Genomic DNA, 13,059 nt, shown 5'->3' with positions numbered 1-13,059 from the left:
ATAGTGCCCAGGATGATGGCAAGGCCATAGAGGTGAAAGACTGTGATTTCCACATCCAGCAGCGATTTCCTACTCACCAAACATAGCCCCTGGCTCCTAGAATTAAAGGGCTCAAATCAAATGCAAAAATAAGTAATCTTGGGAGCTTTGGGAAGGGAGCCCCAGGAATGATCATGGCTGAATCTCCCATTGACTGAGCAGGTTATGGGATTCAATGCTAGATCAAATTTATTTAAACAATGTAGATGAACACATATGGCACTCCTCAGATGGGATACTGACATACACACTCACCATGAACAACTTGACAGGATCACAATTCTTGACCTGTTCTTAACTTGTAAAATACTTAAGAAAAANTTTTTTTTTTTCTTCTGGGCATGTCCTTAACACCTTGGTAAAATAAACTCCAAAATTGATTGAGACTTGTCTCAGATCTTAACCACCAGTTAAAAACCTGTTTATGAGAAGTACTTCCTAAGTTCCAGCTTGTGAAGCAAGGAAAACCACAGCCTTACCTTGGGTAATAAAAATATATCCCTTAGAGCTACCCTGGTCCTAAGTGGTACAATGGTTCCCATGGCCTAAGGAAAGAATGTTAGGGGATTAAGAGTCAGGAACAACAATATCTCATTCAGCAGAAATGCAGTGTGCAGGTTTGAGGTATGGGACTTCCTGCCGGCAGAGACACAGACATACTTCACTCTGAATCCATTCCATTTGTTTGTTTTTCTTTTATGCCTGTCCCAGGCATTGAGACATCTATGTTTTGTCTTATGGCCACTTTAGAAAACAATAAAGGTAGAAGAATTATATGAAATTGCCATTTCATAGATCAGCCAAAACTAGTGGCTATCTTGTATAGTTCTACCAAAAAAAAACAACAATTGGTAGAAACTAACATGTACAGAAGTTTTGCCATCTGCCAGAAATGACCTAATTTGAAATTTCAAATGAAGAATGAAATGTAGGCACTATTATTTCCCATTTACAAATGAGAAAATGGAAGCCTTGTAAAAGAGAGTGATAAATTTGCCAAAATTCCTACTAGTGAGTGGTACTGCCAGTATTTTAACCAAGGGCCTTTGCCCTTAGCCATTCTGAGCTCATGAAATACATCAGTGTCTCTTCTACCCTCCTGACAGTAAGTGGCAAAAAATGGTCTGCAGTTGGCATTCCTAAGAATAGTAAGTAGAGTTGATTCTTCTTCAGATCCCCGCCCCTATTCTTGTCTTCTCACTTTCCATTGAGTTCTGAGAGGGATTTTTTAAAGGATTATAAAAGTCTTTGCAAAAGGAAGAGTCTTAAATTCATATCCAGACCTCATTTCCAAAAGCTGCCAGGGATTGCAGGGGCAAGTCAGGGTTTGGGGGAGTGATGGCAATTATCCAGGGAGATTTTGGACACTGTCAACCTGCGCATCCAGGACCTAGGTGCTGGCAACTGGAAAAGAGGGACAGCCACAGCCTCTTACCCATTCTTGACTCCCTCATTTTCCTTCTCCTGTTACCATTTTTGCTCCCACTGAAGAGTTAGCCAAAAGTCTTTCTGTTTAAACATGAGAAATGAATTGGGCTTGCCTAAGAAAGAAGCAAAAGATTTCTGTGAAATCTACAGGGTGTCTCTGAATCCAAGAGAGAGTTATGCAGCAAATAATTTTAATCAGGAAGCCCTGGAACCTCAGAAAATGGTCTGTTCCTCTAGAGCAGCTACAGTGGATCAGTGGGCTCCAAGTTTGCCTGACTCTCCAAACCAAGTTTCAAATTCTCAGGAGAGAATGTCTGAGAGACCCAACCTTAGCCCAAGAATTCATCTCAGCATCAAGCCACCTTGGCAGAGAAGCAGGATCATTTCACAGAGAAATGCACCTGAGGGAGGGGAGATTCCTGCTCAGAGCTGGGCTCTGAGAGGGGAGAACCACTGTGAACCCCATAGGACCTCAATCGTGCATATTACAAAAGGGATCTTCTTGCTGTGTAATAAGCCACCTGCATGTCTATCTACTCCTTCAAAAGAAGATGCCATCCACCACATTTCAGTTGTCCCTTCTGTAGGCTTTGCTAGAGAAGGTACTTATTCAGTGTTTATTGTGTAAATGAGCTTTACTTGACCTAGACGTTTGTTTGGCAAAATGAAAACTAAATAGTATTTGTGGGCAGAAAAGTTTCCATGCAGTAAGAATGAGATGAACAGAAGGAAATAAAGACAAGGTGAGAAGAACAAAGGGGAAAAAAAGGAAGAAGAGGAAGATGCCAAGAAAGATGTGCAAGGGAAAAAAGTACAGCTTGTCACAGCTATTTAGCAAGGAAAAGCCTGTGGCTATGACGCCATCTTTTCCTAAGAAACGGAAACGGACCGGTGTCTCTATTTTCAACATATGGTGCCAGAATATTTCATACAATTTTCAAATGTTAAAATGCTTTTATAAAAATAACATTAATATATGTTTACTACCAAAATTATCATAGTGTTTCAATTTCTGTTTCTGCACAGAGCCTACAGTGGCCCCATCACAAGTCTCTGCAAACAGCCTGTCTTCCTCAGAAATTGAGGTTTCATGGAACACCATTCCTTGGAAGTTGAGCAATGGACATTTACTGGGCTATGAGGTAATTTCTTTTCAAATTACATTGTGTATGTATGTTACCATGCTACTTTGTCTCCTTGCACTTAAAATCCTTAACAATGACATCTTATTTGAAGTCTGTCTTTAGCTGAAAATTTTTTATCAACACATTGTTTTATTTGATGTTCAACGTACACTGAATTTAACCAGTTGAATTAAAATAACGTTAGTTGGAGTAGAAAAGGAACAAAAAAAGAATTTGAAATGAAATCATGTATCATGTGAGCCTAATATTTTAGACAAGTTGACTAAAAAATAAGGGTGAGATTGAACTGCAGTATTAAGTTCATAGAGTATTTCTGTAAACAGGAAGTCACTGTTCTCCAGCTCCTTGTCTTTCTTTCTTGGTGTCTTTGTTACACTGTGGGTTTCTTTCATAGGCTCTAGAGAAGTCAGGCATCTGTAATATAATTCGAGACATCAAAGACCTCTCTGTTTAGTGAAATAAGATGAAACATCTAAAAGAGAGGATAATGTAAGACCAAATACTATGAAGGTCTGACTGGGTCACCCAAACAGGAGATGTTTGAGTTGTCAAGAAGGATGACACATCTTGGAAGTCTTTATAAGAGTAATAAGGTTTAACAGGACTTTCAAGAGAAAGTAAGTAAAGGTGGAGAAAGTGAAAAACATTCCAGATTGAGCATGGCATATTGGAAAAGCAGAGAGATAGAGGCCCCACCTACAGAAGGTTCCTGTTTGGAAAGGTGACTACAGATAAGCACAGAAGGACCGGGTCACAGGTGGCTTTAAAGGCTAGGAAGAATCCCTTGGACTGGGTCCCATATTTAGTAATGAGCAGTTAGAAGAAACTGGGAGCAGTGGAGCTGAGAACTGGCAAGATAAATAAAATTCTAAGAAGATTTTGCCAACAATGACATTGTGGGATTCATAGTTGTGATTTCATCCCACCCACAGCTGTCTTCTTACGAAGCTTCGCTCCAAGCTTCCCTGAGGAAGCTTGTAGCTCCTGACTCAGTGGTAGGCTCACACGGGCATGTTTGCATCACAGGGCCATGTGTCCCTCCACTTGTCAACACACCTTCAAAGGAGGGCTCCAGAGTGACGTCTTGATCAGGTGTAAATGCTCTGTGGACTGTGAAGCCTAGCAAGTCAGATTCTTGTCTGAGGTATTTAAATAAATACCAAGTTTGAGTGTAATGCAGTAGTGTGTCAGATTTAGGGCTCAGTTCAAACTTTCCAAACTAAGGCCATAGACAGGCAGGACAAAGCTAATCTGCAGAGATAGATACACTCCCATGCACACCTAAAGAATGGAGGAGACAAGGGTCCATCGAACCTTCAAGAGGGCAGAATAAGCCAGGTGTGGTAGCTTGCGCCTATAATCCCAACACTGTGGAAGGCAAACACTGGAGGATCCCTTTAGCCCAGGGGTTCAAGACGAGCCTGGGCAACTTAGTAAGTTCTCATCTCTACAAAAAACACAAAAATTAGCCAGGCACGGTGGCACATGCCTGTAGTCCTAGCTACTGGGAGGCTGAGATGGGTGAATTGCTTGAGCCCTGGAGGTCGAGGCTGCAGTGAGCCCTCATCATGTCATTGCACTCTGGCCTGGGTGACAGAGTGAGATTCTGTCTCAAAAAAAAGTGGGAACAGCCAGAATAAAATAGCTCTTTGATAGTCATTCAGTTCTCAAATGACTTGGCTTTATTATTTTTCATGATGTTACCCTGAGGTTCTTTTTAATAAATTCTTTTCATAATTGAAGTTCCTTGAGAGAGTTTCCGTTCCTTGTAACCAAACAAGCATTGACTTGAATTAGTACTAACAAATTAAGAAAAGAAAGGATATGGAATAGAGCACTGAGGTTCAAAATATGGACTGCGAACCCCTACCGCAGAATTACCTGAAGGTATTATTAAAATTGAGATCCCACAACTCAACTCTCCCAGGACCCATTCAATCCAAACATTTAGGACTAGGTCTTGTTTGTGTATATATTTTCAGTAAGTATCTATAAGGAAATGTCTTCCTATACACTCAAACATAATAAACACTGGTCCTGATACAGAGAAGCCTGATCAGAGACAGAATAGTCCAGACTTAAGGAAGGGAAAGGGAGTATGAAGAAGTAAAACACCACATAAATACAGGAGAACAACTTGAACAGCATCTTAAAGGAAGCCAAGAACAGCTGGATGAAAGATTCATTTAATTCCATCACAATGGATGTAAGCAATGAAAGATGATGGGGAGCCAACAGTATCTCCCTCATGGTTAGATAACTGGCGGTGGCATTGGCAATGAGGTGCGGGTCCGTGAGCTGGAAGGAGCACAGCTGTAAGGGAGTGTGACTCTGAGGCTAGTCCCAAAGCAAATCCCAATTCTGCCACTTACCCTCTGTGTTGGGAAAGTTACATAAACTCTGTGAGCCTCATTTTCCTTACCTAAGAATGAGGACACTAATAGGCCTAATCTCATTAGGATATTGGGAGGCTAGGATAAGATTAGTTATGTAATGAGCTTCTCATAATTTTTGGCTCATCATAATAAATAGTAGGTGTGGGCCATGACTCAGAATAATTTTTGAGATATTAATGTATCTGTTTCTCCCCGGTAAATATTCTGTAGCAAATAATTGACTGTAAGCTACCATAACCCAAGGGATTATGCCAAAAGCTATGAGAAGGAGTTGCCTGCAGGACGCGTCCCTTGCTTGCTTTGTTTCAAAAGTTCAGGCCATTAGGGAGATTGTTCCACATTTTTTGGAGGGTTAGAAGAGAGAAATTGCAACTGAGGAAAACATAGAAGAGAAATTTCTAATGATGTTTGAAGAAATAAATGTCTGAAGCTTACAAAGCCTCCTAGGACCTACATATTCCTAAGATAGTGCCCAGGATGATGGCAAGGCCATAGAGGTGAAAGACTGTGATTTCCACATCCAGCAGCGATTTCCTACTCACCAAACATAGCCCCTGGCTCCTAGAATTAAAGGGCTCAAATCAAATGCAAAAATAAGTAATCTTGGGAGCTTTGGGAAGGGAGCCCCAGGAATGATCATGGCTGAATCTCCCATTGACTGAGCAGGTTATGGGATTCAATGCTAGATCAAATTTATTTAAACAATGTAGATGAACACATATGGCACTCCTCAGATGGGATACTGACATACACACTCACCATGAACAACTTTGTCCTTTACAGACATCTTGACAGGATCACAATTCTTGACCTGTTCTTAACTTGTAAAATACTTAAGAAAAATAAATGGAAGAATATACGTGAATGGCTTGTGAGATTCCAAGCAGAACAAGAGTGCTGGCAGTCACTGGTGGTTGTTGGATGGCTTAGGGGCAGGTAGATGTTGATTTTTTAATATAGTCATGTATTACATAATAACATTTCAGTTTAGGACAGATCATATATACAACAGTAGTCCTGTAAGATTGTAATACCGTGTTTTTACTGTACCTTTTCTATGTTTAGGTATGTTTGAATACACAAAAATGTACCATTTTGTTAACAGTTGGCTACAGTATTCAGTAGAGTAACATGCTGTACATGTTTATAGACTAGGTGCACTAGGCTACACCATCTAGCTTAATTGTGTACTAGATTATACCATGCAGGTTTGCACAAGTGGGCTCTATGATGTTCACACGGTGTCACCACCGTCTAATGATATATTTCTCAACACATATCTCTGTCGTTATGACACATAACCGTATATAAATTTAAGTTGATAAGGAGTCATCCAGATAAGGATATTTTATAAGGAAGTAGAATTACACCATTATTGGTCATGCCAGGATAGAGAGTTTAACTGAAAGATAGAAAATTTTTAAATCCCTATGGAGCCATCATAGTGATCAGTTGAGTCTACACCATTTTAGAATTAGACAAAGCTGCGTTCAGACCTTCTAGGTTGAATATAAACTCTGCAAGGGACAAGGAACTTGGCCTTTTTGTTCCTCAATCTGTAAGTACCTGGAGCAGTATCTGACATCTAGGAGGCATGCAAAAAATATATGTTGATCGAATAAATGCAGTTTGGCCTCTGCTACCCTGTTGCTGTATGCCCTTGAGCAAGTTGTTAAAGCTCTCCAAGGCTCAGTTAAATTAGAGATAATAATAACTTGCAGCATTGTTTGCAAATTAAATGAGATAAAGCAGCAGTTGTCAAAATGGCCCAAAGAGACTTACGGGTTTCACTTTTCTCTGTTTTAAATATTGCGCTTTGGGATGAGATTGTACTGAAGGAAAAAAAAAAAAAAACAGTGAAGTAATATATAGGAATATAGCATAGTCCCAGTATGGGACCCAGTGGCCACCGTTTCTAATGCATGCTGATGTTGCCATCAAAGTGGGACACAGAAAGATGAGAAGAGCTATGGGAAAATGGGGCTTTCTTGAAATTAATTACAGGTTGAAATGCACTGCTGCTTGCCTGTTTGTTTAAAGAGTAGCAAATAGAATGTCCAAATGTAGCTTGAATACAGTATTGAAAGGAAACAACGATTAAACATTTCTTCCCCAAATGCTTGGTAAGTATAAAGCAAAAGGAAACAAGCTGAAAGAAGTACTAATTGGGAAAATCTTACAAAATAATTTATGCAATTATACCAAGATAAAAATATGTCTTTTCTTAGTTTCAGTGATGATTTAAAAATTAACCTTGGTGGGGAGAAGGACTTGGCAGAGTATTTAATTATCAGTCATGTGGCTAACTTTCTGGGTTGCAGTTTCCCCAGTTTGGCTTTAAAATTGTTAATAGCTCCTGCCTTTCTCTCATCTCAGTGAGGGTTGATCATGTGCCATGTGGCATGCTGAGCACACATCATCATTAGCATCTAGACTAATTTTCTTTCTGATTTGACCAAGCAGTAGTTGAGAAGCTCATTTCCCTGGGCTCCAATTTATTTCATCAGCTAAGCCGTTTCACTCAGCTCAGATCTTTTCTGCTGCCCTTTTGGGTAGGAACAAGAGATACAGACATCATGAAGAAAGGCAGAAGCCTTTAAGTACATAGATCCTGGGTGCCGGAGGAATGAAAGCTCCCACGTTCTAGTGCAATATCTACAGTCCATTTCTTTAAAGTCTTTTTCTGTTTTGAAAAAAAAGCTAAATTTGGGAGAATGGTATTGATAAATGATTAAAACAAGTCTACACTTGCGAAATGATACAGATTAGCATATTTTGGAGTAATCAATCAATTTTTTTTAAGTTTGGCAGAACGTAACTAATGTTCCGTAATAGAATGCCAGTCTTAAACTTCATTGACACCTTCTTCCAGCCTCCTGTTCCAAACAGCTGTACAGAATGTGTTCAGTTCCTAATATCTCAGTTAGAAGGAAAAAAGATGTAGGCGTGGTATGGTGGCTCACACCTGTAATCCCAGCACTTCGGGAGGCCAAGGTGGGTGGATCACCAGAGGTCAGGAGTTCCAGACCAGTAGGGCCAACATGGTGAAACCCTGTTTCTACTAAAAATACACAAATTAGTGGAGCATTGTGGTAGGCACCTGTAATTCCAGCTATTTGGGAGGCTGAGGCAGGAGAATTGCTTGAACCCAGGAGGTGGACGTTGCAGTGAGCCGAGATCATGCCACTGCTGTACTTCAGCCTGGGCAACACAATAAGACTCTGTCTCAAAAAAAAAAAAAATGTCAAATATGTGAGTGCTTTATTTTAACACTATGAAAATCCCACTGGAATAAAAGATGTATGCATTAGGTCTAATTGCCTGCAATCGGGCAAGGAATTCACTCTAGTACAAGTCGAATGCACATGGGAAAATAGGATACAGACGGTTGAGGCATACTGAGATAAATGTAAGACAGGCAAAAAAAAAAAAAATGCATTCAAGTGAGTATAATGCAGACTTTTGAAGAGGGTCAAAGGGTTGGAGAGAGCAGTAGCCATAGCCTTTTGTGAGTGGCGATTGCCCAAACGGCGCTGTATTCTTTATTAGGCAAAGATAGTCCCTACCAAATAGTGGTTCAGCATTGGGGAATGCAAGGGAATAAATATCCCAGCCTCTCTCTCCTCCCACCCTCCCACTACCAGCGTGCTATAAGCTGCACCCAGCGAGAAGCCTCAGGGCAAAGGAACCAGACTGATGATAGTTTATACCAATCAGCTCTCCTAGGAGCTGAGAGCAGAATGAAGAAGAGTGGGAGAGAGATCTGGATTTGTCTTCCTAAGAGACCTTTAATGCATTTTCACCTGCTTTCTATTTATTTAAATGTGGCTGGTTTAACTGCTAAATTAAAATATTTGTCTTTGAAAATCTGTAAGTATGAACATAGTTATTTTTATCTATTAAAAGAGTACTTCTGATTTAATACCTACTCTTTAATGGCTGAAAATGCCATTTTAATAGATTATTTTTATAAACTGCATTTCATTTTAAATTTAAATTAAGTCAAATCTCTGATGCAGTGTTATTAAGGACTCTTCACAATAGGGACATTCCTTTTTGGAAAAACCAAATTACTAGAAGTAATAGAGATATTTTTAATTCTGATATTTTTCAACTGTGTTTCTATTTACTTACCCAAATAGAAATATATTGGTTTGTGAAATGGTTTTATGATTCTAAAGGAAAAAAATTGTATTGTCTCATCAAGAAATTGGAGTTTTGATGTTGCATAGATAAATAGAATACTGGGACTTGAATACATAGCCTGACGAATCTCTGCCATAGGACTCGGGGAGGCATTTTTAAACTGTGTTCAGGTTATTCAACAATTTCACAACATTTAATGGTTAGTATGCACAGGATTTGCTGTGGGCAGTAAAGCTTTGTTGATAACCAAGAAAGACAAGCCCCTGCCTCAGGTGTGTGAATCCAACTTACCATCCCTCCCCTGCTGCTGTCTGCTGGGTGAGGAAATGCAGTTAATTCCTGGCCCATGTGCACATCCTCACTGGCAAACCAAGGTACAGTCACCCACGACTGCTCAGGAAGATAGCCTGTAACTCTCAGTTGTCTAGCAAAGAAAAATGATTGAGAACCACAATTCAGCCTTAACAACCCTCTCCTCTGCAGTGGATTTGCCTTTTATTTTTCCTACTCTAAACTCAGAGTGAATTTATAATATGAAAATTGCTGGATTTCTTCCGTTCTGGAAATTTCTCTGCCTTTTTCCCTTTGAACATTGCTCTTTCCTCAGTCTCTCCTTACGGAACTCCAGTTAGAATTTTTCATTCTACCCTCAGTGTCTCTTAACTTTGCTTTCATAATGTTTATTTCTTTATACAGGCTCTGTTCTGGGTTAATTAGTTCCCTTTTTCACTGTAAGTCTTCAGCTTAATTCTGTCACTGATTTTATTTGTTTAATAATTGTATATTTTAGGTCTAAGAGTCCTGTGTTTTATTTTTCAAATCTATCTATTTTTTAAAAAATATCTTCTGTCGTTGCATGGGAGATTCAGGTTCTTCTTTAATAAATCTAGACATTTTAAACAGATTTATTTTAAAATTTGTTTCAGGTTAGTGTATTCCAGCTTGTCTTCCCCGGTCAGGTCTGCCGACATTTTCTTGCTAGCAGGGTTTCTCGTATGCTTTGCAGTATTTGTCTCTCTGCTTAGCGTTTGTTGATGGTACCTTTATGTTCTGTCAACCACATATTCACTCTTTTCTCAATTACATTTCTAAATTTTGTTCTTTCACCCTAGACGCTTTTTCTTCTCCATCCCTGTGCTGTAGTTGTGCCTACAAAATCCAAATTAGCATAGAGATCGCCTGTTCTTTCACTTGTCGCACTTTGACTACGAAAATCGAAAACACAACTGAGAAGGACAATGGGGTTATTATCATTTGTATTTCTTTCTTGACTTTTCCACCTTTTAAAAAAATGATCTGTCCTTAATATAAACATTTTTGAGCCAAATTTTATAGAACGTAGTAATACTTATAGAAAATTGGCAATAGTAATAACATTTTGTTTCTATGTTTTAGTTATATGTATATTTGTCCTTCATTCTCCCACTTATGGTCTCATAGTCTGGTCATACTCAGCACTTGATCTCTTTGGATTTATCTGTTTCATATATTTCTTTGTTTACTACTTTTCTCCTCGTAGAGTCCCTTTTCTCTATTTTCACTGCTGTGTCACACAGCTTAATGCAGTACCTCGCAAATAGTAGGTCTTTAGTAAGTATCTGTTGAATAAATCAGTGCCCATTTTAATGAAAATCACTTAAAGGGAAGGGCAGAATTTTTTTAAGCCTTCACATGTTTGGTGTCTTCTGCCCACCAGGTGCGGTACTGGAATAGTGGTGGAAAGGAGGAATCATCCAGTAAAGTGAAAGTGGCAGGAAATGAGACATCAGCCAGACTACGGGGCCTGACGAGCAACCTGGCCTATTACACAGCTGTCCGGGCTTACAACAGCGCTGGCGCCGGGCCCTTTAGTGCCACAGTGAATGCAACCACTAAGAAAACGCGTAAGTATATGCTGATTTCTTTGAATGGCAAAAAAAAATAGTTTGCATTAAAAATGATAGCCTTCTACATCACTTGAAATGGACAACCCAAGTCATTAATCTCACCAGATTATATAAACCTAACTCCAAAACCTTAATACTCAGAGCCACACATACCCTTGTCTTCATGATATCCCTAAATCTTTAGGTAGAGACTTCCTGTGAAAATGAATGTGCACTTTTGAAAAAACCTTAGTGTGGGTGTTAGGTTAAATCTATCCCCTTTTCTTTTAAAATATGATAAGTTTAGTTGGATTTACTTTCATGTATTTTTAGTTTCACAAAGCTTGAGGATTTCTGATAACCATGAATAAGTTAAAGTTAATGCTGAAGAATCAGTTGTGATTTTTTCCTTCTTTACCTTTCTTTTCTACGTCATTCAAAAAAATGGCAATGTGCATTAAATGGTTATCAGCAGAAGATGAAGAAGATGATGGTCCATGTGAATGTACTGATACTTTAAAAAATCTAACCAGAGTTGTCAGTGTTGCTTTCAAAGCTGAGTTTTTGTTAGCTGTATATTCACAGGTAAATTCTCCAGCTCCAATTATGAGTTACTGTTAAATTAATCTACAAGAAAGTCAGTGATTTCCAATTTGGAATGTTCCACACGTATTTCAGTTAATCTAATAGCATAGTATACATTTAATCATTGTGTTGTATTGGTACTTACTCACAATGCAAACGTTTGAGTGACCATTGTCATTGCCCTCATCACAGCTAATGGTGATTGAAAACACTAAGTAATTTATGCTCATTCCCCATTTAATCCTCATAACTACCCTCACAAGGTAGGTGCTATTATTATCTGTACTTTGAAGGTGATGAAAGCATGGCTTGAAGGGATTAGGTAATTTACACGCAGCGATACTTTTACTTGCAGAAAATTGTTTTTTTAATTTTTTATTTTCATATTTCTTTCTCTCTCTCTCTTTGTTTTTTTTTTCGTTGTTGTTGTTGAGACAGAGTCTCGCTGTGACACCCAGGCTGGAGTACAGTGACGCAATCTCAGCTCGCTGCAGCCTCCACCTCCTGGGTTCAATCGATTTTCCTGCCTCAGCCTCTCAAGTAGCTGGGACTACAGGCGTGCACCACCACGCCCAGTTAATTTTTCTAGTTTTTAGTAGAGACGGGGTTTTACCTTGTTGGCCAGGATGGTCTTGATCTCGACCTCGTGATCCGCCCGCCTCGGCCTCCCAAGGTGTTGGGATTATAGGCGTGAGCCACCAAGCCCAGCCTCAAATTTCTTAATTGAATAAAAATATTTGCTTAACTGACTTTTGGTAAGAATAAGACAGTTTTTATGCTTGGTTGCTAATTTCACTGATGCATTTCTGTTTCCATATATCATTTCCGTTGTTTTTGAAAACATACATTTTTCACCTAAAATTGCAAAGAACTCCAATAATATGCAATTGAATATGATTGGCTAGTGTTTTTTATGGTTAACTTAAAGTAACGTAAGACGTAATTCTACTACTTGCAATGTTAATTAACCGGTGTAGATCTTACTAGAGCAGTTTGTGTGTTGATCTATTGATTATCTATAGAAAAAAGAGTGTGGCTAACAATTGGCTAGTACAGTAAGCATTGCAGAGCCCAAGTTTAGCAACAAACCATTTGATTTTCCATAGCAAGACCCATTTGTAAGCAACCAATTAATGTACCAATTTAACATGGTCCTTATCTAACTATTAGGGGAAGTCTGATCTATCTCTTTTTCATACCACTTAGTTGCTATTAGACCAAGGACCACATAGGTTTGGAAATACAGAAACAAAATCCTGTATTTACAACTCTCTGCCAAATATTTTTGGTTGTCTCAGCAATTCTTACTGAATTAATATGGTCTAAATATACATCATTATTTATATATTCCAAACACAGCATCAATCAAAAATTCTGATTGCAAAAATATATGCAAACAAGTTTATCTGGCATTTTTCTCTGACTTAATAATGATCTGATTACTTGCTAGGAAAT

General features: G+C 38.8%; 1 protein-coding gene across 1 annotated transcript in view; it reads left to right on the top strand.

Moving 5' to 3' along the window:
- CNTN3 (contactin 3) overlaps nt 1–13,059 on the top strand; it is a 336,227-nt gene that overhangs the window by 301,855 nt on the left and 21,313 nt on the right. Inside the window, exon 20 of the mRNA XM_017543319.2 lies at nt 10,851–11,037. Coding sequence (XP_017398808.1) covers nt 10,851–11,037 — 187 coding nt within the window. The remainder of the gene's footprint in view (nt 1–10,850; nt 11,038–13,059) is intronic.

Source organism: Cebus imitator, unplaced genomic scaffold (assembly GCF_001604975.1).
Source record: "Cebus imitator isolate Cc_AM_T3 unplaced genomic scaffold, Cebus_imitator-1.0 Scaffold152, whole genome shotgun sequence".
Taxonomy (NCBI): domain Eukaryota; kingdom Metazoa; phylum Chordata; class Mammalia; order Primates; family Cebidae; genus Cebus; species Cebus imitator.
Note: the sequence above shows the minus strand (reverse complement) of the source record. Positions and strands in the feature narration are given on the sequence as shown.